General features: G+C 36.6%; 3 protein-coding genes across 8 annotated transcripts in view; all 3 read right to left on the reverse strand.

Annotated features, from left to right (window-relative positions):
* The window catches only part of clcn1b (chloride channel, voltage-sensitive 1b), a 36,072-nt gene extending 35,481 nt beyond the window's left edge, over positions 1-591 (reverse strand). The window contains exon 1 of the mRNA XM_066683505.1: positions 501-591. Within this exon, the coding sequence (XP_066539602.1) occupies positions 501-533 (33 nt within the window). The 5' untranslated portion in view covers positions 534-591. The remainder of the gene's footprint in view (positions 1-500) is intronic.
* A 6,288-nt stretch (positions 592-6,879) lies between these two features.
* On the reverse strand, positions 6,880-17,050 carry casp2 (caspase 2, apoptosis-related cysteine peptidase). 5 transcript variants are annotated; one of them, XM_066683903.1, is made up of 12 exons: positions 16,512-17,050; positions 15,796-15,952; positions 15,445-15,594; positions 15,268-15,345; positions 12,823-12,895; positions 11,745-11,836; positions 11,382-11,561; positions 11,066-11,194; positions 10,311-10,401; positions 9,965-10,165; positions 9,700-9,809; positions 6,880-9,484 (listed from the first exon to the last, which is right to left on the reverse strand). In XM_066683903.1, exons 2-12 carry the CDS (start codon positions 15,946-15,948, stop codon positions 9,350-9,352), a joined length of 1,392 nt encoding a protein of 463 aa, XP_066540000.1. In that variant the 5' UTR covers positions 15,949-15,952; positions 16,512-17,050; the 3' UTR covers positions 6,880-9,349. The 5 variants fall into 5 exon arrangements, with proteins under 5 accessions (XP_066540000.1, XP_066540001.1, XP_066539999.1 ...); XM_066683904.1 differs by having other exon boundaries at positions 9,971-10,165; positions 15,796-15,955; XM_066683902.1 differs by having other exon boundaries at positions 15,796-15,955.
* A 984-nt stretch (positions 17,051-18,034) lies between these two features.
* m6pr (mannose-6-phosphate receptor (cation dependent)) lies at positions 18,035-25,789 on the reverse strand. Of its 2 annotated transcripts, none has more exons than XM_066683160.1 (7): positions 25,510-25,789; positions 25,010-25,174; positions 24,753-24,913; positions 24,401-24,510; positions 20,443-20,573; positions 19,756-19,882; positions 18,035-19,670 (listed from the first exon to the last, which is right to left on the reverse strand). In XM_066683160.1, the coding sequence occupies exons 2-7, from the start codon at positions 25,162-25,164 to the stop codon at positions 19,548-19,550; spliced, it is 807 nt and encodes a 268-aa protein (XP_066539257.1). In that variant the 5' UTR covers positions 25,165-25,174; positions 25,510-25,789; the 3' UTR covers positions 18,035-19,547. The 2 variants fall into 2 exon arrangements, with proteins under 2 accessions (XP_066539257.1, XP_066539256.1); XM_066683159.1 differs by having other exon boundaries at positions 25,706-25,773.

Consider the following 25,789-nt stretch of genomic DNA (forward strand, 5'->3'; position numbering starts at 1 on the left):
ATATATAAATAAATATACATACACACGCATCTACACTCACCCCCATATTATGTGTATTTATCTACTCCTACTCCTGAAAAGCCCAGTAAAAAAATAATCAGATAATTTTACAAATGTTCATAGTTAGTTAAAAGGGGTTTCATGTTTTTAGTATGTGCTCTATGTGATAATGATGCAGGCCTGTTTAATATATGAGTACAGTATTTAACAAAAATACAGTACAATATTTTATATGTAAATCAATATTATTAGCATTACATTAGTTTCCATTAGAACAAAAAATGCCAGGATAATTACTTGGTGCCACTTTAATTCATTAATTAATATTATTAGCAATATATATGTCAGACATTCTTATTTTTAAATATTATTTCAAAAAAGTTATCATTATCCTAAAATAATTAAATACATTCAGAAATTATAAAACAATATTTGATTAAAATAATATTAACAACAATTAAGGCAAAAAAATACCTTAATAATAAATAAATATTTGTTACCGTTTCATCTGTGTTAACATGCTCCTTCACCATCCTCTCCAATCCTAGCAGCTACTGTGTACCTCAGTGCTTTTTTACCTCCAACCATGTGCCATTCACTGTCAGAATGTCTTTAGGTATATGCAACTCTACCTGCCCTCTGTGTGAAGGGGAGGAAGCATACTGTATATAGTTAGGTAACTACATTACCCATAATTCACTAGCTATGACTGGAGTGTCTGTACGTTTGACACTGTGCTGTCAGCAGCCTTTAATACATAGTCCTGCAAAGCTGGTTCATCTGTCATTTTAAGAATCCTCAAACTATTTGACTTGTTTGACTTCTTTCTGGTCAGTGGCCTTTTAAATGTCAGTTAGATCAAATCAGTTTTTCCTTTCAAGGACAAACACAACTCTAAGCAGCACACATAAGAAAAAGACAAGTATACTTTAAGAACCTTACAAGAATTCACTTAAAAACCCAAGTTAATAATAAAAAAAACCATTTGTTTCATCTCAATGATTTTCTACCAGGTCACCAGTTCATTCACAGGACCTGATTTTGTGCACAGGGGCACAGTCATTCTGGAACAGAAACGTGTCTTCACACAAATGCGGCTTGAAAGTGAAGTACAGTAATACCTTGACTTACAAATGTATAATTTGCTCATATATCAAATTAAATTTCCCCATTAAAATGATTTGAAATGCTATTAATCTGTTCCAGCCCCCTAAAAACCACACCAATTTTTTTGTTACGTTTTTAAATAAGAAAAATGTACTTTATAAATAGCAAAAACTGTATAAAAAATAATAACATAATAAAAGAAAATATAAAGAAATAAACTGATTCTATTAATGGTATCTACCTTGAAGATCAGATCAGACGAAGATGCTGGTGGAGATGCAGGAGAATTGCAGGAGTTTGGGGGAATTTTTTTGTGCTCTATTGCTTAACTTAATCGCTACACACTTAATGCTACAATGCTACAACAGAGATACGACAGAGATGCTTGCACAGCAAGACAACCAAGTGAATGCTCGCTGGGCCACCCAGTGCCGGGTGGTGCTCGCTCGCTCGCTTGTGATTAGATCTTGACTCACATCATAAGGGGGAAAAAATGACAGAGCGACAGCTCGTATCTGGGAAAAAATTGTAAGTTGATTCACACATAAATCAGGGTTTCACTGTATATAATTGTCTGAAATGCCATATTACATAGTGTAATTTATCACTTTGAAGAACACATTCCACTGTGCAGTATTTAGATGTGGCTTTACACAACTTTAGTCAGCACGTGGCCTTGTGCACAGCCATGGAATCCAGTTCATAAAGCTCCTGACAAACAGGTCTTGTACTCATGTTGCTTTCAGGGGCAGTACAGGACTCTGTAATGAGTCATGCACAAGGGGACAGATAGTTTAACTGTGATTTGTGTTTCAGCACTCTAGCATTGCTCTATGAGTTTAAGTAGCTTACCACTTTCAGTTCACAACAACAATAATAATAATGCAAAGCATACTCAAAATGACCCTTTCTCTGTGGTTTTATATATATATATATATATATATATATATATATATATATATATTAGAAATATGTGTGGTTGAAACACAAATAAAAATAACATAGTAGGGTTGCATCTGTATGGAAATTCTATATTTCAATAATATACATGTGCATACCTTCTGATGTCAATACCAAAGCCAGTATACACTTTTATATGATACAGAAAGATATAATTGATTAACATTATAGACAACTGTAATACTAAAGAATAATAATTAAACACAAAGAACAAAGAAATACCTATAAACCTTCACCATTGTAACTATTCAGCAAAACGGTAATAGACATTAGTGCTTCAGCTTCACACAGTCATGTATCAATAGAACAGGTTAAATCAGGACTCCATTTAAAACCTGGCTGCAAGGAATCAGCTGACTGAAACCTGGAATAATATGATGTTTATGGGTCTATACCTTTCATGGCACTTCATAAAAAAAAAGGTTTTACAAAAGAGTTTAAAAAAAGAAACTCTTGATGACTTATGCATTTTGACTTGTGTGAATATACAGACGTGTGAATATACACGATTGTAGGTATTATATCAAATTAAAGCATTTTATGTATGTGCCAAAAATATCATGTGCTTTTTTAAATCTACTCTCTAGTTTCACCCGAACTGTGCATTAATCAGGAATCCACAGTTTGCATTCAACATTTTATTCAAGCATTTTTTGAGCAAAGAACAGCACAGTGATTTTTTTAATCATCTTCATGATGATGCTGAACAGATGACTCTTTCTGCATGCTGTTTTTTAAATACTTGCTTTCTCTTTTTCCTTCTGTGCACATGCTTTCAACACTGAAGCCTTAAGACTTCAGTCAGCTCAGATGAACTTGTGTGTGTCCAGGATGTGGAATCACTCAGTACATAAATCACTATAGTCTAGAATTTATTCCAGTGAATATTTCCACTGAAAATAATTTTTAATCCAGAACTAAATTGCAGGTTTATTACAGATTCGTATGAATAAAGTTTTTCACTTAAAACCACCAGCAAATCTTTTTATACACTTGTGTCTTGAATGCTGGATGTAGTACCAGATGTCAATTTCCTCTCTCAGAACTTCTTAACAATGACAAATGTAGGATAATTTATATCTCAGATTATTTAATTTGTGTACTCTGTCAAAAAAAAAAAAAACACACACACACACACTAATTTTTCAGCCTATATAGTCAGCCAGAACCGAACTAATCAAAGAAAGATATACAGTAAGGAATTCTCAGCAAACAATGAAGATTACATGAAATATCTATAGCCCAAAAAGCCTAACACTGTGTCTCAGACCTGTCCATTATGCATGGACACCCACCAAACAAATCAGCAATATAACTATTATTTGAGACCCTAACCCTAGTTCCCCAAAAGGAAGAAGTGGATCAGCTCTGCTGATAATAAAGAGATCAACACACTTACTCATAAAGTCTATAAATAGGGCAGTTGGTAGAGCTTAACGCCTATTGAAGCCAGTCCCTCCACATGGATTTGTGTGTGCATGTGCATGTGGGTAAAAAAAAAACATAAATGAAGAATAAATTGGTATCAGATCATTTCAATGGATAATGACTAAGCAGAGAGAGAGACTCCAGAAAACTGAAGTCATTTGAGTAGAATCTTTGTTTCTGTGCAAGACCAAGAGGAGAAAGCTGAGAGAAAGCTGAGCAAGTGACAGAAAGAAGGGGAGGGCAGGAAAGTATTGACACCTTCTCTCTACCACTTTTCACTTTCTCAGTAATGCAAGACATGTATCTCCACTTCCAATATTCAAGTCTTTCTTTTCCATGTCTTCCTTCTTCATTGCTTTTCAAGAAATGCTGGGAAAAAACAAAGGCCACTCCGCTGGTGGCAAAATGGCACTTGGAGGGTGCAAGTCATGCTCCTGTGGTGTAATTGATAGACTGGAGCCCATGTATTCCTCTGCCTGTACTGAAGAGAATCGGCGGATGTATATTTAACCTGCATGCTCGGGTTTCTGCTAGCATATTGCCACACAGATGTGGACTGCATGTTACAGTCAACACACTTGGCTGTGTGTCGAGCAGAACTAAAGTAAAAAACCCAATAGATCATCTACACACCAGCTGTCCACCCCATAATTCAAAGCCTTAAAAGGTCCAATTGAAGTTAAGAATGTTTATATATTAAAAAATAATAATAACCAAAATGTTCAGCATCTTTGAAGTATACCTATAAAGAGGACAGTCACATTTAATAGCAATAGCTCTCTAAAGTAAGTCAGAAAGTAGAATGTAAGGTAACACACACACTCACTCTCAATCAGTGTGACAACAAGCAAACTGCCAGCAACAGGCCCCACAAGTAACCCTAATGTAACGAATATAACTGTTCCAACCATATCCAAAAGGGCACTGTGAGAGGTCCTAACTGTCCCCAACAAACATTTGTAATTTCAGCAAGCTCTCAACATGTCACCACTAAGAATAGAATGGAAAACTGATTAAAGTTTAAGCTATAGGAGATAAACACTTTGGTTGCCATTATTAAAAATAGTTATTTTTGGCTGATAAGACCTTTGTATTCTCACAATTCAGCTTCCACATCACAGCAAAAGCTCCACATGCAGCAATTCAACAAAGAATCTGAGCACAACGCCACACAACACAACAGAGGGTGTGAGCGAGACAGTCAAACAGAGGCAGAGAGTGACTGACCAGGGTCTGTTGATATCTCAGAGCTTTCCTTTGCGACGCATCGGCAGCCATCGACAAGCTCGTACTGAGCCAAAAATAAACATACACACTGTCCTGCTCCTGTATTACAGCGCCTAAAACACAGACACACACACACACACACACACACACAAACAGCAATACATACACAGTCCTTTGCCAGTGATACTGCACCTACAACACACAAACACACAAAAATAACTACATACTTCACACTCATGTTACAGAGCTTGCAACATAAGGAGTGTTCAGGCAAAATGACACAAATGCATGGTCAGTGCAGCCATATGAATTTCACTCTTGTATACTTTTCTTATCTAAACATATTAACATTCCCTGTGCATGCAGTCTTGTAATGAGTGCCAAAAAACACAACAAAGCAAAAAAAACCCCACCCACTTAATTAGATGACAGTTCCGCGTCATCTTGCCCTGCAGACATTTGGACTAGAAATCTAGATTTATGGAAGCAGATCAAGGGCCTAGATTTACCAGGAAATAGATAAAAAGTGAAAGCTGCCATAGGAAATTGGTTAACTGCAGGCAGACGAGGGATAAGTGATAAAAAAGAAGTCTAAGAAAGAAAAAGACAGGTGGCGCAGAGAAACAGAAGACAAAAACTTTGAAGGAGTGCAAAAACAGGGCAAAGGAGTAATGCCACACACGGTAGAGGAGCATTCATGTGCATTTCCACAATAAACAAGTAGCAATGAAATCAGAGAGACAGTCTGGTGAGTCAGAAACACAGAGATGAGTACAAAATCAGACACTGAGAGTGTGTGTTAAAGAGATGATGCAGGCCCGCGTGTCTTTTCTTAGCTCCAGTGTGCAGCTAATAGCTGCCCTCATCTGCCTTTAATGCCAATGTCCCCCGGCAGCACGCTGGCCCACCGGCCTGTCCATCCGTCCATCTGTCCATCCGCACCCCTTCGCCCCTCCCGCCTGGATTTCCGTTTTGCTTCCTCCCTACTCCCTCCAGGCTCACACGTTTCTGAGAGGATACTGCCTCCCCTTAGAGAGCCCCTGTAACACGATGAGGCTGTCTGTGTGTGTGTGTGTGTGGCACTAGGGGGGAAAGTCTTAGCAACTTTCACCTCATCAGCGACAAGGAAGCTGAGACACACTGCTCTTAAGCCAAAGCACACATGTGCTTTAAATTCAACCCATCCAGCCACAACTCTGATTAACAGTGTGGTAAACAGAAGAGCTCCCTGCCAATGTCTACTTCTATACACTGCCTCAATAAATACCCACATGAAGCACACTAATGGCCATATTTGTTTTAACACATACACACACACGTTTTGGATATGCATTGTGTATATCTACTTTCGCTCACACACGCTTGTTAAAATGTTTTTTGAAGCTGAATTAAACTCAATATTGTTTCGCCGATGACATTATTTTATATGATGAAATGCCTTGTTTTATTACCAACGAGTGGTTGTGTCAGAAGATGAAAAGTGGAAAAACTGCTTGAGGCCTGACAGGATACTGAGCGCATCACAATCAAACACCATAACACTACAGTCACGAAAACATTATGGCAGGCAAATGTAATGTGAGCGGGGGTGAATCACCATTGTGGTTGTCATTCCATCAGCCACAGCAGGACAGAGAAACTCGAGCAAGGCCACAGAAGGAACCAGAAAAATGCATCCCCGTGAAAACCAGGCAGGCCACACTCAGTGAGGAACAGGACAAGGCAACTGGAGAAAAGCGGGATAGTGACAATATTACAGCTCTTCAGCAAGCAGAATGGAACAGATGCCAGTACCTAAAAAGATAGAAAATTAAGATAAACTTCAAACTAGATTATCCTATTGTCAGTACACCGAGAAAACAATGCAATAGCCAACCATGCAAGCTTCTACGCCTTGAAGACTAGCAACATGCCAACCAAACGAAAATACAGCACCCCCTCCCAAAGACGCATTTGCAAGGTGTTAATTAATGTCCAGGAATATACAAACAATGGGACAACCAGAAAAAAGCCTAACCAGCAGATGCAGACATTCAGACAAAAACCCACAAGCACACACTTACCCAATCTCATGCACTCTCTCTCACACAAACACCCACGAGTAATAAAAACAATAATAAACCGTATTTTTAACAACATACTTTTTATTTTGTGTTTTACAAAAATATCACAAAATGTTGAATATCAGTATTTCCCACAGTACCCTCAATAGATTGTTGAAACAGATAATGGCAGTGAATGAAGTCAATCTTACCAAAAGAGAGCTAGTAATTCATTTTTCTTCCAGTTGGCTACATGGAAGCTACACTGCATAAAAAACACTTTAAACTTCCCTCTCAGAACACACTTTATATTATATATAGCTGTTTGTGAACTGATTGTATGATCAATTAGCAAAGGAATGTTAAAAAACAACTGACAAGATCACATTCTACAATTTATATCAACTATGGGAGAAAAATGCTAATGTGAAAAAAATAAAAATAGCACCAAATATCAGAGATAATTTACTAAAAATATAACACAGACGCATCTCATACATTAACCTAAAGTGTTCTCATGACAAAACTGGGAAGAAAATCTCCACGAAATGTTTAAATTACTGTAATTTCTCTGTTATAATCATGAATATCAATTTAGCATTCATGTAAATGCACAACTGCATTCAAAGAAGTAAATCTTTACCTCTCTGCCTGGATTCACTCCTGAACTATTAAAATGATTCTTAAGTTTGAGTTCTTCCTTTGGATGTGCCATTAAGGGATTACATTTTTGCATTTAATTACACATTTATACAATAAATATTAGTAATTATTCCCCCTTCAAAATTTTTAATAATCATTTCTACTTAATATATAAGTAATATACCACACAAAAGATGGTAAACAGCTGCATTTCTTTACTCATTACCCAGCACCCATCAGCAGAAAGGTCAAAATACACTTGCATATTTTCAGGATGGAAAGATTAGGTTGGCACTATCATCTGTATTTGCCACATTTCGGCACATGTAGTTGTCTCTACAAAATTGAAATTACATATATTAAAAAAATAATAAAATACATATATTTTTAAAAAAATTCAAATAAACAAATTTTATATTAAAAAAATGCCCTGCATAAGTTACACTGCTATGTCAATATAGTACAGGTGCTGCCAAATGCAAAATGGAGAATGTCTTAGAGCTATGTCAAATTTTGTGGCATCCCAAAGTTCCTGACCCCTCCAGTGTCACTCCTGTTCAGGAATGAGAGACAGACATGTCTTTGCTCCAACTTAGCCACCACAAGGCATACACCAATAAAACGTGCAAATAAAAGTGTGTATACAAGCTGTTATATGGAGCTCTGGAAAGTGCCAATACAGTTAATTTTATCTGCATTAAAATAAGTGAAAACCTTATTTTAAAATTTTGAAACCTTATTTTAAGTGAAACCTTTATTTAGAGGTAATCACTATACTGACCATAAAACCTATTCAGTGTTTTCAAAATGCCTTTATCCCACCTGAACAGAGAGACAGATATAACAGACCAGAGAGAGGTGTGTTCAAATATAATCAAAGTCTTAAATACTGTAAGGTAAGTGGGTGTGTAATAAACAATTAGTCTCTACTGCCTCCTAGAGGAGAAGTATGACAAGGCATTTTGACTTACTCATGGAATGTTACCTCAAAAGAAATAACAAAAAACGAAGGTAGCTGATGTTAACTGATATGGCACTATGTGTCGAAAAATATTAAAAATATGAAATAACCATATGGCAACTGATTATTCTCCAATAAATATTTCACCACATCCAAAACATCCGTCTAAAACTTTTTTAAATGTTAATGAATCCAATGTTTTAGGGAAATAAAGCCTGTAAGAACAACATAATACTAGGGCAGATATCTGTACATACAGTATTTCAGAGATTGCCATGTGCAACATCAGAAACTTTGGACTAAGATATACTTCAAGGCCATGTAGCTGAAACCTATTAAATGTGTGAGTATTTAGTGGACACACAGTGCAAGAAAACCAATCTGAATGTGGGGAAAAAAGGTAGACAGTGTACAGGATTTACTCTGAGCATAAGCTGCATCAGATAGACTGCAAGAACTACTTCACCAACATAAACGAGTGACAAATGGGGAGAAAAAAAATGTAACTGTTTTAAAATTATAACTGTACAGAGTTCATATATCTTTGAAAAAAAAGTCTAGCATATAGTTATTAAAACAGTTATGTTTAAAGGCAAGCCCAGATAAAAAGACACAGGGAATATAAAAAAATAATAATAAAAATCATATACTGAAATATTGGCTTGACATATATAAAATGGATTTATAAATCACTAATATTTATTACATATTCCTGGAAACATAGAAAAATGGCTCTTTGTAGACTGCATTTATAAATGTGTGCTGGGTGCTTGTAGTCACATGTGTCACAAACTGGAAAAGGAAATGGAACCTCTGAAGTTCTATAATTGGTCCAATTATTGACAGGATATTTGTGCAAAATATGTACAGCACAGATCTGTGTTATACTTGTATCAAGGAATGCTTTCAAAAACTCACAAAATTTTAAATGTTTGTGTACTTAAGCTTTTGTACAGCAGTGTGTGTGTGTGTGTGTGTGTGTCTAGCTTTTTGGGCAGTACTTGGGAAAGAGGTAGAGGTCTTTGCAGAGAGAACTTGTGAATTCAGACATCTCTTTACACCGATGATGTGCTGAACCTGGAGCGTAGCCTTCTCTCTCCTTAATTCTCCCATTTACCTATCCAGGGAAGGTATTAACAATCAGTGTCACATATTACATGCATAAATATGTTTACTCCTTGCATTGGTAGCTTTAAACCAGTGGAGGGATAGCACAGGGATTCATGTAACACCAGATTCTGCTCATTTATTAACAAATTTTGTAAGTGTGTTATATCATGGAAATTGTACTGTACAGAACTCTGACCCTCACTTTAAGAGTGAATATATTACCTGCACCAATATATCTGATAAATGTGTGTCTCTGCCTCTCAATCTCATAGCTGTGTTGAGTTCCTGAATGAACCAGGAGCCTTTCTTTGTATTTCTCATTGCAGCAGTGCCTAAGTTCAAACACACAAACACAACATATCATACACACACACAAAATAATCAGATGTGGTCTCATTCTTCACTGAGAAGGGATAAAACATTTTCTAAAATTTATAGTTACATATTAATTCCATACACTCCAACTAGGACAGAAGTGGATACACACTGAAACCTTTAAGTGTGGCAAAGCCGCAGATCATGTCGGATCGTTGGGGCAGTTTCACTCGCAGTATCTCACGCTCAGTCTGATCCCTCGCGCCATTCTGTCTTTCACTCTTCTCCTCTCTCCCTGCATCACTCTGCTCACAGCATGTAGGCTCTGTATGCTCCTCACCGTCTAACTGGTCCACACCACTGTCCATCTCCTCTGAAAACAGAAGGGAGAGTGAAAATTCTGCATGCTATGGATGAGAATACCCTTTTGACAGAACGATACACATTCACATAACGTTTTAGAATTTGATGTAATATCTCAAATGATTTTAAGACGATTACCAAGTTTAAGCACCAACCTCCTCTACAGGCCTGAACGAAGAACATTTTTGGCTTGTTCTGAAGCAGAGGGCAGCGAGCATTATCAAACCTCTCAAATACCCAATCCAGCTGCAAGAGACAGAGAGAAACAGAGAGACAGAAGGGTTTTTAATGTCTGAACTAGAGTTTCTTAGTGAAATACTATGGCTGCTTATTAAAAAGCCTGACTATAGCCTACCAGTCCACAGCTGAACAGCTACTAGTTGATATTCCTAATATCTCTGAATATTTCCGGCATATTTATTGATGCCAAGTTCTGGAGACATTAATCAATATATCACAGCTTCCAAATTATTTACATTCACTAATAACCATATAGTTATACATTCCTACATTCCTAATAAATTCCAAATGTTAAAAGTAATAATGATCGACATCAAGTGATCCTGTTTTGATTTTCTGTACAGTTTCATTTTTCTACAATCAGAAATAGAGTAAGAGAATTAGGTATTGTTCTGATGTACTATGCCTCTCAGTGTCTCAACCCATGTGCAGTGAGCAACAGATGGACTACAACCTGCAAATGTAGCGTAAAATAGCACAATGCTCACCTTACTGTTGAATAGAACTGAGAAAATGGACAATAAATGTAGAAATGAGCAGGTAATTTTAATGTTACAGCTGATCAATGTGCATATATAACTTGCAATTTCATACTGATATAGCAGACAGTACACAATCTGAATGTGCCCAAGCAGTTAAAGGCTGAAGTAAAGGCAGAAGGAAGGCTAACCTCCAGCAGCTGACCATCAGTTCCGTAGATAGACCCCTCCACTCCGTGAGACAATAAGCACACAGCACAGCAGTCAAATTTTGCATGTTCCTGTCGCCGCACAAACTGCTCTATACAGTCTTGCATGGCCTGAGAGTGATAGAGAAACAGAATTTTCCAACTGAGGTCTGTAATAATTAACAATTAAAGTTCACCACATACAGGCACAACTGCAACGTACTTGCTAAAAAGAGCTTTAAAACACAGAAAGCATTATGAATTTCTGAATTCTTAAGTCTACTGGCTTTATGCTGAGCCAAGGAAACTGGATTGGTACCTTGACAGTGAGGTCTTTGCACAGGACGACTGTAAAGTCCAGTTCAGTAAAGAGTCTCCTCAGCACCTCCTCATCCACTTCTCCTCCTCTCCTTGTGTCCAGTTCTGACAATGCTGGCTCAAAGTGTACATTACTTAGCACCAGTGCAAGGCCCCTTGGACTTGAGCTCATAGGGTAGGCCTAAGAAGATAGGAAGAGTGACTTGAGACTGCTTATTTGCTGAAAATATATTAGATATATATCTTATAAATATTCTCATTCTTAGCAGTCAGAAGAATGAGAATATTTTTATGCACTGTGAGACAGGTGGAGCTTTGGTGTGTGCATGCCTGTTTGTGTGTTAGTGCTGTGATGTGTGTGTACCTGTGCAATGTGAGATAGGTAGAACTCAGGGGTGCAGGGCAGCACAGCAGTTGTCACAGGGCTGTCAGCATCCAAACACATCTCCATAGACTCTGAAAACAAAAATATAAATAATATTTATCCTCACTCATACCGATGTCCTTATCTGTAAAATAATCCAATAATTCTTCCATCTACCAACAGTAAGACAACGTAGACCATGTAGAAGTCTTCAGTACCTTAAAATTTCAGTTTAAACCCATTCAACTGGGTAATGTGTTTTGCCTAGAAACAAGAGTACTATCAGCTGACTGACCATTGTGTTACTGGACATTTCCTTTCCACCTTTTTATAGGTTAGAAGTGTAGCTGCACTAAAGTGTATTTATTTCATTTACACGTCTTTTGTCGGTAAACCATATCCAACTGGTACTGTGTAACTGCATGCTCTACAAAGAAAGAAATGTTTACTTTTCACTATCTTAACTGAGTGAACTCAACGGTAGTGAATGTCACCAGTTTGCTAGCTTGCTAACTGCCTACTTAGCTCATAGGCTAAAAAAGGCTCCAGACATTTCATTTCACTGCTGCCAAGCACACCATTTATTCATTCTTTATTCACCACAAGTCTGTGTGCAGTGATCCGTGTCATGTTTCTCACAACCAGATTTCTGATTTTTCCTTACAATGAAAGGGGTAAAACTATACCATCAGAGTGGGGGAGACATGCTGTACCTCTCTGACATTACAGTACACAGCCAATAATATCTTACTGTTTGTGAAGGGCTGACATTACACATGAATACATAGAGTTACAATGCCGTTTACATGGCCACCTTGGTCACACACAAATCTGCACTTTGCGAAAAAACAGTAATGCCATCTACACAAGGATTTCCGTGTGTGTGTGTGTGTGTCTACATTGCTGTTTTCGGAAAAACACATGCAAGTGTGCGGGGAAACCTGCTTCTCATGGTAAAGCACAGCTATGATATATCCAAAAAATTAATTTTCAAAATGTACTTAATTTTAGGAAAAACAGGTGATAGCCCCTTTAAAGGATAGAGAATAGACTCTCCTACTCTCTAACCCCCACTCACCATGGGTGCGAGCTCTTTTGGCAGGCACTGCATGTTCCTGAGTTGGGAGTGGAAGTGTAGGGTCTGGAAATCTCTGCAAACACAAAGAAAAAGTAGTAAGTTAAAGTCATTACAGAGAATAGGTCTGACTTTCAACTGATTTCACAGACTGTGTGACTTGCTCATTAATACTGTTTGTCTTGCAACATGCTCTCTGAGAAGGTGCTGAGGAAACTCTGGAAATATGAGAGTTGAGGAACCACTTTTGTGACTCATTTGTGATCAACACAAAGACTGCCTGCAGTTTGGGTGTGGTGCTACGGGTGGTAGAAAGTGTTCTGTCGTTTTCTCTCCTTGCTGCATGTAACTGTAAATGAACCTTTCATTTAAGCCTAACTTTTAAAGCCTCAAGTTAATCTGTGCCCATAGGTATCAGGTATCTCACAGCTATAACTCATTATCAGCACTTCTCTGTTTAATTAACTCACTTCAAAATCAAAGACTGATCCTTGATCACCACTTCGACTTTGTGAGTGCTGATATTAACAAAGTTTCTGGTTACATTTTAAATCAAGAAAGAACAGAGGGACAAACATTATATATGTTATGTTTCTCATAAAGGAGATTATAAAATCCAGGTTACATGACCTGCATACTAAGCCTGCACATACAATGTCAGTAGTAGAATGACTGAAAGTGAATGGCTAAAAAAACAAAGCATTCAATCTGAAAAATGTGAGTGCAAGTGGTGCCTGCTTAGCTATGAACTTCAATATTGAATCACCTGGCTAGAAAGTCAGGACAAAAACATGAAAAATCATGAGCAAATCCCAAAGTTACACTGAAGTAACAGGAGTTAAAAAGCCATTAAATCATTATATGGGCTTTCTGCAAAAGGAAAACATGCTTAAAATAAATGTAGCATTGGACTTTTTTAAATATCATTACAACTAAACTGACTGTTATATCTGACTAATAAATAATTTACTGGTAAAACATTTTTTCTACTACTTTCATATCACAATCAGGTGCCCAAAAACTAGTGCAAAACTGCCTACAGTAATCAGTGAACCTTGGGATGTTTATACAGATGGATGTGTCTCTGACAAGATAGGAGCTGGGTGCAAGGGAAGTGCTGTCAATAGCTTACTCATTACTGTGTTAGAAATCAACATGAGAACTTTTCTCCAGGTGCTTGTGTTCTGAAACAGACAGATAAATATTCCACTGTGTCTTACATTAACAGACAATGGAATGAGGTCTACCTGATATTATTTAAGATAGAGGGATGCTGAAGGAAGTGGTTATCAGTAATAACTGTGCCACAAATCCTGCTGTGTGAACAGAGGAGACAAAATGCTTTCCATAAAGAATCTCTAGTCTTAAGAATTTGAGAAGCACCTTGCAGAGCACATGTGGATTAATGTCATTTTCGATCAGTGACATTAATAAAACTTGATGCCCTTGCTCAAGACTGAGCTGATTCTGAGAGGTATGTATGATGGCTCATACACCAAATCAGCCCTAGATTACTAATTCAAAGTCTTTGAGCTGGGTCAGGTGCAATGATTTTTGCTGTGCAGAGATTTATTACATCACCTAAATACAAATGAAACCGAACCAGTCATATTGTGTGTTTTTACTTGGTTCTCAAGATTTGGTATTGGTTTGTTACTGAAACCATGCAGACCACAGCATGGTTCTACTACAGCATCCTTCAGTAGCAAGAGGCACAATTTTGAACTTTGGTATTTCGCATTATTTGAGAATTTGAGGCTGTACCAAACGAATGTATTTGACAGCACCTTCTGTGTTCCTCTCTCTGAACCTAACAATTAAGAGTGATGTCCCTTAATGTATTAAAAAAACGTAATTCATTTTTTGTGACTGCGATATTAGCTGTTTAACTACAGAGCCAGGCCTCATTTCTTGTCACTGTACTACCTTCTGAAAGAAATACTGCAATAAATACATGCAACCCCTGGACTTACTCCACTCTCAGAGAACACATTTAATAAAATTTTCATATAAATCTACAAACCTAATAATTCATATGAATCTTACCATTGCAGCACTGCTGTTCTCAGAAAGTGAGCTTTCATTCTCAATGTCCTGTTTTCTGTTATTATCCCTGACTGCAATAATATCAAGTGTGCAATTTCCCTCCTTATTCCCATCTCCCTCACTTTCGAAGTCTTTCTCTATCTATGTAACATATATATAAAATTCCATAGTTTTTCTTTCAAATATATTGTTAAAGAACAAAACGTAAACATTACTAATTACAGAAGCAAATACAACAAAGTGGTATATATAATATGTTTAATTATAATAGTATTAGCGCTGAGTATTGCATAGTAATAAGACGTAACTGGAAATCCTAAAATGTAATGGGGTATTCAAAATGTTTCCTTCTACCCTTCCACTCTGATTTAAGATGACTTTACAGTCATTTGCAACCCTCACCTCCTGTTTTCTTTTTATCTTAGCAGGTGTGTTGTCCTGTGTCAGTGAGATTTCTCCCTCACTCTCTGAAGGTGTGCTCTGCAACCACATTTGTGCAGCACTCCTGTTAAAACAACTCTTGTCTCTGGCAATTTTAACTCACACAACAAGTTTACGTTACAGTGTGCCTTTCCTCACCTCTCTGCCTCTGAAACTTAGAAGCAGGCTGTAGAGATGTTGTTGCTCTGTCTCTTTAAGAGCCATGCAGAAGCTGCTGAAGGCTCGGGGACCACGCTTAGGCAGCAGTGACAGCAAACGCCAGCTCCTCTTATGGGATGTTGGCTCTGCCTGTGGGGTTCAAGTCATGACAAGGTCAAACACTATTACTACATAACAGTCAAGCCTTGTAAAACAAGTGACTATTATGGAAAGTCAACCACAGGCAGTTAAATGTGCCATACAAAGTATTTCTGAATTAACTTCGAGACTACAAACAAACTGGTTAACATAGCATGACAGAATCTGTGCCATTGTTTAATTACAACTTACCAAAATGGTTTCAGCCATCCCATCAGTGAGAACATCTTCTGCCTGCAAAAACTGGATGAGCAGCTCATCCACCACCATTTCTTTACAAAGAGCCACAGAGTTCTTCTTCAGTGCCAGCTTATCTCGTTCTTTCATGCCACATTCTCCAAGCATGGTGCTGCTAAGGAAGTATGTTTATGAATGTATGTATATTATGGAAGAGAGATGAAGAGTTATGAATTTTAAGGGGAACTGTACCATTTTTTTCCAGCATCATTTATTAGTTAAAGCATAAATCACTAAGTGGTCTAATGTAAAATATTTAAGTGGTAAAACTGATATACTGAACACATTAAATAAACATATTTCAGCCCGAGTACAAATAGCTTTAGAAGAACATCAAGCTCAAAACACACATATACATACACACACACACACATATATATATATATATATATATATATATATATATATATATATTTTTTTTTTTTTTTAATAAAAAAATCTTGGGGGAGCATGACTTTCCCCCAAAATAATTGTTAAAAAAAAAAAAAAAAAAGTTAATCAGTGTTAACCGCTAGGTCTACAATTACTCAAAACAATATCAGTAGGTTAGGCTAAATAACTAATATTTAATCCAGATATATTATGTAATCAACATCCATGAACAATGATTTTGAAACGTTATCTTTAAACGAGTGTGTCACACAGAAAATGCATCTATAAACTAAACTTACCTCCGCTGTCGACTTCTCGGTATAACGTACTCCCCGAAGTGCTCAATTTTTCTTATCGATTAGCGACTGTTCATATTATTCTGAACCGTTCATGAATAGGAATATAAACTTTCTACCGACATCTATATACCTGACTAGCCAATAAAAAACTTATTTAAAACGCAGTGCAAACTTTAGTAGCTAAATAAACGGAGCAGACTGATTCGGGGGCAGCGTATTTAGAGTCTGCTTATCGCTTTATAGTTATTTAGCCTGACAACCTCACACGTTAGTGAGCTAACTACACAGTGAAAGCGCTAGGTGAAGCTAACCAGGCTAAAACGCACAACGGCGACCTGTTAGCCACAATACATTCCGCCTCCGTAAGACCGTCACCCCTGAGCGCAGCTCTGTGGAGGAAGATCGTCGAGCACCAACAGCTCTGTATCTGTACATTCAAGAGAACATGGATAATTTAAAATAATAACTGACAGCATAAATATATCCCCTGAAGTAACTTCCGCGCCAACAGACAGCGAATGGGAGACTGCTATCGCTTCTTCGGTCTTAACAGCGTCTACATGTTACAGAGCCTTACTGCCGCGTACTGGCCTTGACGTTGGGTTCACATAAAGAATTGATTATTTCAGCAATAGTTCTGAAACTGTATTCTCTGCCTTACAGCATTATATTTTACGCTCTTAACGTATACTGTATAATGCTTTGTATATGTTAGAAATGTTGACTTTAACCAGCTTTTTTTGGTGAGAATTATACCAAGCATTTTCAAACAAGAAAGTTGACCTTTGCATTTTCTCTGAAAACATAAAACATCAACAGCCAATATAAGTTAAAATCTGGAGTCCCGTAATGGTCTTCTGGCATCTACTCTGTATTTGACACTAGTAACATGGCTAATGTTACATACCGCTGACAGCGGAGGATGGCAGTTATGTGCCCAGTGAAACGTGATGTAAATAAATTATATATATATATATATATATATATATATATATATATATATATATATATATATATATATATATATATATATATATATAGTGACTGTGTATCAGAGTATCAGATACATGTAAGACTACATTAAAAAGTGACTTGATTTTATGCTTATTTAGAACAATATTCGCTGGTCAGTAAAGTAAACCTATAAGAAGATATCTTATACTTGATCAGCACTCCTATGATTATGAGCTTAATTTACATGCTTAAATAGATTGCTGAAATATACCAACTGCCATACTTAGCATATTGTCAAACAAGTCAGGCTCCAAGTAAATTCTTCAGTTCCTTATTTCTAATTTCCTCACATTACCTTTTTGTTTGTTTGTTTGTTTGTTTGTTTCTTCAGCTTGCACAGGTATTCATTTATTGTCTCACATTTCAAATGCAAACAATTATTTTAATCGCAACTAACAGTATTCAGAATTTTAAGAAAATCAGAGTTAAACAATGCTTATATTAACTTATTTGATCTCTATATATAAAAATGTAAATGTATGATTAAAAAAAATAATAATTTACGCTGGTAATCAAACACTTTATTCATCTTTATGTATCACAAGCAAATCCCAAGCTCCATTTTCTACACAGAAAAACAGCAAATGGAATAAGCAAAACTAGTCTGTTTGGACAACCCAAGAGAGAAATCCATATTTACCTAAAAATAACAGGCTCTAGTGTTTCACCAGCTATCCAAGTTTGTGCCTTCATAGTTCTTGGCTAAATTTGCTATGAAGATAGGTCTAAGGCTAGGGTTCAGTAGTTTGTCATATTTAAGAAATGCACACACAAACAGTCTTGAGCTTTTGGTGATCCAGGACCAGTTCACTAGACACTTACTAAGCACAGTTTTTGACTTCAAAGCTTTTCCATTCAAAAATCACCTTTAACTAAGAACACTTTAGTCCAGAATAATAGTCATCTAACTCCTGGAAGCTACCAGTAAAAGTACACTGTTAAATTTTTGGTCACACTTCCTTTCAAAAGAACATCAATGTTCAAGATGCCCTCACAAAGAGTTTCAAGTGCAAAAGAAAATATTTTTTCAAACTTTGGAGGTGCTTTTTTTTCTTTTTTCTTTTTTAAACATCAGATCCAAACCAAAGCAAAGGTTGGCTTGGAACAGAATATAACCTTTTTGTTTGTTTGTTTTCATTTTTTTTTATCACTTTGTACCTTCATTTACAGCACAATGAGCAGATACAAAGTTTTCCTTTAGTTATTCACACTAACAGAGAAGCACATATAAAAGAAAAATAATAATAATTAAAAAAAAAAAAAAAAAAAAAAATCAATAGATATTTATCCAGCAATTGCAAGTACACAAAGGTCTCCAGTCACAGGTCAAAGCATAGCATTAATATTTCATATAGGACCTTGACTAAACATTTATGACTAAACAGCCCATTACATGTCATTAATTTCAGTACTGTTTGTCATATACAGTATCTAAATTTAAATATTTGTTTATAACTTTACAACAAAAGTAACCAGAATTCCTCCAGCAAATGCACTTTCACTCTCTTGTACTCTTAGTGAGGAGTCTTTCAAACAAACCATTTATGGTAACTTGTCAATGATACAATATAACACTCTTTTCACTTTATAATAAGGTGTCACAGGCAGGTTGCACACCAAGTGTCTGAGCACAAGAGAACAAATTATTTGAGGTACTTTTTCAGGAGTCAATGAGGAAAACCTATTAGGAATGTGGTTAATTTGTTATAAGAATAAAATACAACTCATAACTGAAATTAAACCACAACACAAGTTATAATTTATAGGCTAAAATAGATGGAAAGAATTATAACAGTTCCCAAACGAATGAAAAAATGTTCCTAAGAGGTATACTATAAAAAATAAGAAAACTAATTTGCTGAAATGTATATTTGAGTTATGTCTATGAGCAGTATAAAGAGCATTAAGTGGGAATGCATAAAGATTAATTTTCTGGGTTGTTTGGAGATATACAGAACTGGTTCTGGCCCACCCCTTGCCTAGTCAAGGCTAAATTTACGACGCTAGGTCAAATTATTATGGTCACATTGGAAGTAAGTGATCATCCCTTTCCTCTGGCTCTTCCAATGGCTCAGTCACTACACCCCTGTAAGTGGGTTGTTCCTCTCTACTGCCACGGGAACGGCACACAAAGTCACATCCATCCTGCGAAAGTCCAGAAATACACTTAATATTTAATGCATTTCAATGAAGAGACAATTCACCAAGCAGAAAATATAGAGAGACTTACAGCTGATAAATTTCCGATCTCTGACCAGAAGGCATAATTTGGAAATTGTTCAACTCCTTTTGCTCCAACCACGAGTCGTTGATACAGGAATCCACCAATGAGATACACAGCCAAACAGGAGAAGCAACTACAAAACATGCAACATGTTAAATTTATTAACATAGTAAGCATTGTTTTATGTCCAAAATACTCCCAAATTTCTAAAACTATTGAAAAACTACAGAGAAATGTATTAATATTATTTCCTAGTAATATAAAATTTACAAGATATTTTGATTCTTCTCTCAATTAGCAATATTTTTAATTACATTTTTGGAATGTTTAAAACTGGTTAAACTATTTAACACAAAACAATCATTTATATGATACTGAAATTTAATCTCACATTCATAACTATATCATAACTATATACATTTTGAACCAATAAAATTATCAATAAAATTTTCTTTCTTTGCTTAGCAAGGTTTGTGCCCTTTTGGAAGTGTTACTCTGGTTCAAGCTGTTTGAAACTACATTGTTTGGCAGAACACAGCAATGAAATTTCTTCATTTCATTATCAGACTATTCTGTTCCTTTGAAAATAAATGTGCAATTTGATGTGATTCATCTTATCTACATAAAAGAGGATGTGTGTGATTGATGTGCAATTTGGTGTGGTGACCAAGGAGAGTCACAATTAAAACTCACACAATAAGAAATATGGATCCTGGGCTGAGTTTAGATTGGGCAACCGGGCATAGTTCACTGGTGTCCAACTCAAACAGGTAAAAACAGTCAGAATCTATTATGTTTTGTTCTTGAACCATTGTGAGATGTGCCTAAAGAAAGGGGTAAGACATGTGCAGTCAGTAAAAGTTGCAAAGATGAAAAAAAAAGTTCTGAAGGGTTAATATATAGAAATAGCTTCAGAAGTAACATATGTCTATATGACAGCGGCTGGTGTGCACACCAGTCTCCTACCAACTAAAATTAATAAAGATAATCAACAAAAAGCTAAAAACACAACAAATGTGCACAATATAAGAAAAGTACATGACGTAAGCAGCATATGGAAATGTGTTTAATTCCATCTCTGTTTATCAATGGCAATTTCTCTATGTTCTTCACCTGTGTAAAGGTGGGATTGCAATCATTATTACTGTATTATTATACTGTATAACTGAATTTGAATATCTTAATGCTGTAGAAGATATGTACTGTTTAGATTAACCATTTGTCCTTTGTCCTCTCTTTTTTATTATCTATTTGATACCTATTTGGTCAGATTATTTACAGACTTGGTCTTCACTTTCACTGTTATGTTGACATCACAGATCTATATAGCACCAAAAAATCACAGATATAGCACCAAAGTTAGCAATATGCTAACACGCCCAACTCTACTGTTTTTTAACCAAGATTTTAAAAGGTAGATGAGCATTATCTTCCTAAAATTAAACCCTGACAAAAATGAAGTTCTACTCACTTCTCCTAAATCCATTATTTCTAAACTCTAAACTGACTTTAGACTCAGTCTTGATGGTGACATGGTTAAACCCTCATGTGTAGTTAAAGACCTTGGTGTACACTATGACTCTATGACCAACTTTCCATTGAACCTCACATTAAGCCACTGGTTGAAAATACCTTCTTCCACCTCTGAAATTTTGACAGACTTAGGCCCATGCTCACAAGTAATGATGCTGAAACTCTTTTTCATGCTTTTGTCATGCTTTTCTTGATTATTGCAGCTCCCTCTTTTACCTAATAAAACCATCCGCTCACCTAAGTATGTCCAAAACTCAGCTGCCAGAATTCTCTGTTACCTTTCATTAATAATCCCATTTAATTTGTTTGTGTGTTTAAGTTACCAAAAACAATCACAACTGATTTTTCTTCATGATCATTTTTAAAACACTCTAAGAGGGCTCTTTTTGGGACAGGGCCTTTATGACAACCTCTGTAAACTGTCTTAGCCCTGATTTGCCGTGATTGTGCCTCATTACAAAATCAGTCCAGGATTAAGGTAACTGAATAAACTGTTCATTATAGACATAAATCCTCAGGTATGTCAAAGAAAATAAATTTCTGGCATTCTTGTCAGATGTGTGTGTGGGTATTTACAAACAATCTAAAAATATAGAAAGCTAGAAATTCATCGCATACATGTGGTCCAGAAAAAGCACTTCTAAATGGAACCACTTTGTGAATACCACCTCTGGGTTCAAAATTTTAGCAATGGATATGTTATATGATCAACCATAACATTAAAATGACCTTATTTTTCATTCATTGCCCATTTTATCAGCTCCGTGGACCATATAGGTGCATTTTGTTCTACAATTACAGACTCATGTCCATATTTTTGACCAGTGTTAAGCAACCTGTGACCTATGATGAAGGCCTAGAAGATAACTAGTAGGGTGCATCAGTGCACATGGCATGGATACTTTTTGTTTTTTCACAAGACAAAGTCAATGCACATTTTGGATGGATTACAACAGTATGGCTCCTTATAAAAGAGTCTGTGGTGGGTTTCCTAAATTATTTGTTCTTCATAATGTTGTACTAAGAACATTCTTAAAATTATGAGTGTTTCCAAAAACCCTCTGTAACTAATGTAGCAATTAAATGCATTTGTGTATCAAGTACTTCTTATATTGAACCTTGTGAAGTTCACAAGTTAGCAACAATAGAGGTTGCTAATTTCCTATTTAAAAAAATGGGCTGGTTCTATTCACAGCAACAGCACATTAATATATATATTTTAAAATAACAAATCCATGACAATCAAACTTTGTTAATTTGTTGTCTCTAACCACTTATACAGTTCAGGGTCGGAGTGAGTCCAGAGCCTACATGAAACACACCCTGGAGGGGGTGACAGTCCTTTACAGGGCGACTCGCCAATCCACTTACCAACGTGTGTTTTTTGGCCCCTGGGAGGAAACCGGAGCACCCAGGGGAAACACACGTGGACATGTGGAGAACACACCAAATGCCACCGTGCCGCCCACAATCAATATTATTTTTGAAAATGTAATTATGTTCCATACACTACATAATAATAATAATAAAAACAAAAATCTCTACTAGCTTGATATACGCAATTAATATATTCCTAGGGACTTGCTGTGTATATTGTTGTGTTATGGGTACTGCTGTAGCCTCCCAATATGAAGGCCCTTAGTTCAATTCCACACATAAATGCATATAATATTTCATTTAATTCCAGTGTTTAAATAATTTAATTGCAGTGAAACAAATAACTATACTTGATCTAAGTACAGTAGTACTTAAATTACTTAATATTTACTGTATTTGTATTACAGTATTTTATTGATATACACATTTATAAGAAATGAATTCAATAAAATGTTATTTTCCAGCATAGTAGAGGTGGAAAAAAACAATATGTTCCCTGCTATGAAATATGGGTTAATTGTCTGCCTATTTATAGGCTTGATATGTGACACGAAGAAATAACAAGTGCAATTTTTGTTTACATTTTTCTATTACCAGTAATGTAAATATATAATTGGTCATATTTTTTTATAATTATTGCCCTAATTATATTTTTGTGGTATAATAAGGCAAAAACATCTTAAAATCAGTGCTTCAGTTTTTCAACTGGTGCTGCCTTTCCATCATAGATGCTGGGGTGGCATCAACAAGGAACTACTCAAAACATTGTAATTTGCAACTAAGAAGGCTTTTGGCAAACACTCCTAAAATTGCTGTTAAAATTTACGTCTTAAAGGAAATGCACCACTAGGTTCTAAACAAGTCTAGATCTGTCACACGTTGAAAACATCCATCCATCCATTATCTGTAACCGCTTATCCAATTTTAGGGTCACGGGGGGTCCAGAGCCTACCTGGAATCATCGGGCGCAAGGCAGGAATACACCCTGGAGGGGACGCCAGTCCTTCACAGGGCAACACAGACACACACACATTCACTCACACACTCACACCTACGGACACTTTTGAGTCGCCAATCCACCTGAAACGTGTGTTTTTGGACTGTGGGAGGAAACTGGAGCACCCGGAGGAAACCCACGCGGACACAGGGAGAACACACCAACTCCTCACAGACAGTCACGGAGCTGGAATCGAACCCACAACCTCCAGGTCCCTGGAGCTGTGTGACAGCGACACTACCTGCTGCGCCACCGTGCCGCCCCACATTAAAAACAATCAGTGCCAAAAATGATCCGCCATGCAAATGCCTGTAAGTTGGCAGGCTGTTAGAAGACCTGACCACTGAGGAACACTGTGAAACTGGCAAAGGTTTGCACAATATTGGAGTCTTTAACTGTACAGTTGCACCTTTATGGTAAAGGCTGATAAAATGAACAATGAGTGTAGAAACAAGGAGGGCATTTTTGGTGTTATGGCTGATATGTACTATAACTTAAGTATAATAAGTTAATACAAAATCACATTTAGATTTTTTTCCCTGGGTATAATGGGCAAAACATTAAATTTAAAGAAGCTGTGTTAAAAAGGGAAAATGCTCCATGACAACTGGTGCCTACTTGTTTTTTTTTTTCTTGTTTTCAAAATTGGATTAATGTAGAATACAGAACTACAGACAAACTCTAAATAAAAACCCTACTTTCTCAACCACACTTCAGTTTGCTTCCTTTACACCAAAATCTCACCACAGTCGCAGACTTGTTACAGGAAATAATGATGATGGCCTTCCTTTGTTCGTTTTGGCAATGGTTATCATATTTCTCCCCACTCCTATAGATCAGCATCACCCAGTCACCTGTAGAGAAAGTGAAAGAATGTGGCTATGTTCAGTTACTGCAGTCTTGAGGTAGGTCCATGTGAAGTGGCCCCATATATATATAGATGTTTCTACACCTTTACTACTGGTACATTTAGTGTTCTATGATGAAATATAGTGGGCTCCTAACTAAGCTACACCATTGTGGGGGTCATTTGGGTTGTAGAAAATTGAATGATATCTGAAATCCTTAAGTAGACTTTGGTCACACTGATACTCACTTCCTTCAATAACTTGTGTATCAGTGTAGCTTCCAATACGGGTTTGTTTTCCCTTCTTGTCCTTCTGTACAACTCCTGCATCTTTCATCCCCTCAGCATCATCACAAACCTTGAACACGTATTCGTAGCTATCATTCCCATCTTGGCTTTTCGCAGTAAAACTGTTAGAAGCAGGACAAAAAAGGCATTAGCTTATATAGACAAAATGCTGAAATATTTTGATTTGTAAATGATAAATATTTAAATGATGAGTTTACCTTTGATTTGTAAGGGGCTCTAAGAGTCTAAGGGCATTTTTCGCACGTTCGTCAGGAGCAGACAGTTTGCATCTACTGGTGTTCTCACTTGCTTGAACTTCAACAGTCAATACAATCAGGACAGCGACTGCTCTCAAAGATAATGACATGGCCATGTGTAAAACCCTGCAAACAGAACACAAATGTCATTAGGTAATCACTGTTTATTAACAGCATGTTTACTGTCAATCCAACAGTTTAATTTCAAAGGGCTCTGTCAGTCACGAGTTATTATTACAATAAGGAAGTGCACAAACAGTCATTAGAATGATCTGAAAACAGCCTGCCTGAACCTGCTTTTACGAAGATCGGGTTACCCCCTGACCAACTGGCTGTATATGATGCTAATTTCTTTCTAAAGGCGTTCAACTTGTCAGAGCTTTCAACAAGGCAAGCACTAGCTACATTAGCACTCACTCATGAAAACAGAGGATGGATGACTGTAATCAGGAAAAGCAAACCTTTCAAAGACTTGAGTGTGGACGAGTACAGCAGAAACTGTGTGAAAATAAAAAGCCGTAAGTCTGCAGAGTTAAAGTTAGAGGAGTTTCCTTGTGTCCTATAACTGACTCGCCAAATAAACCGTTAAACCGCACAAACACTCGTCCAGATATCTATGAGTGAAGGATACAGAGAAAGCCACACAAGCTAATTTACTCTTTGTACAGTTGGAAGCAGACGGAGCTCCGCATAGAGAAGAGTCTCATGATCATGATCCAGTTTATCACAGCTACACACGGA

Source organism: Hoplias malabaricus, chromosome 10, assembly GCF_029633855.1.
Source record: "Hoplias malabaricus isolate fHopMal1 chromosome 10, fHopMal1.hap1, whole genome shotgun sequence".
NCBI classification, from domain to species: Eukaryota; Metazoa; Chordata; class Actinopteri; order Characiformes; family Erythrinidae; genus Hoplias; species Hoplias malabaricus.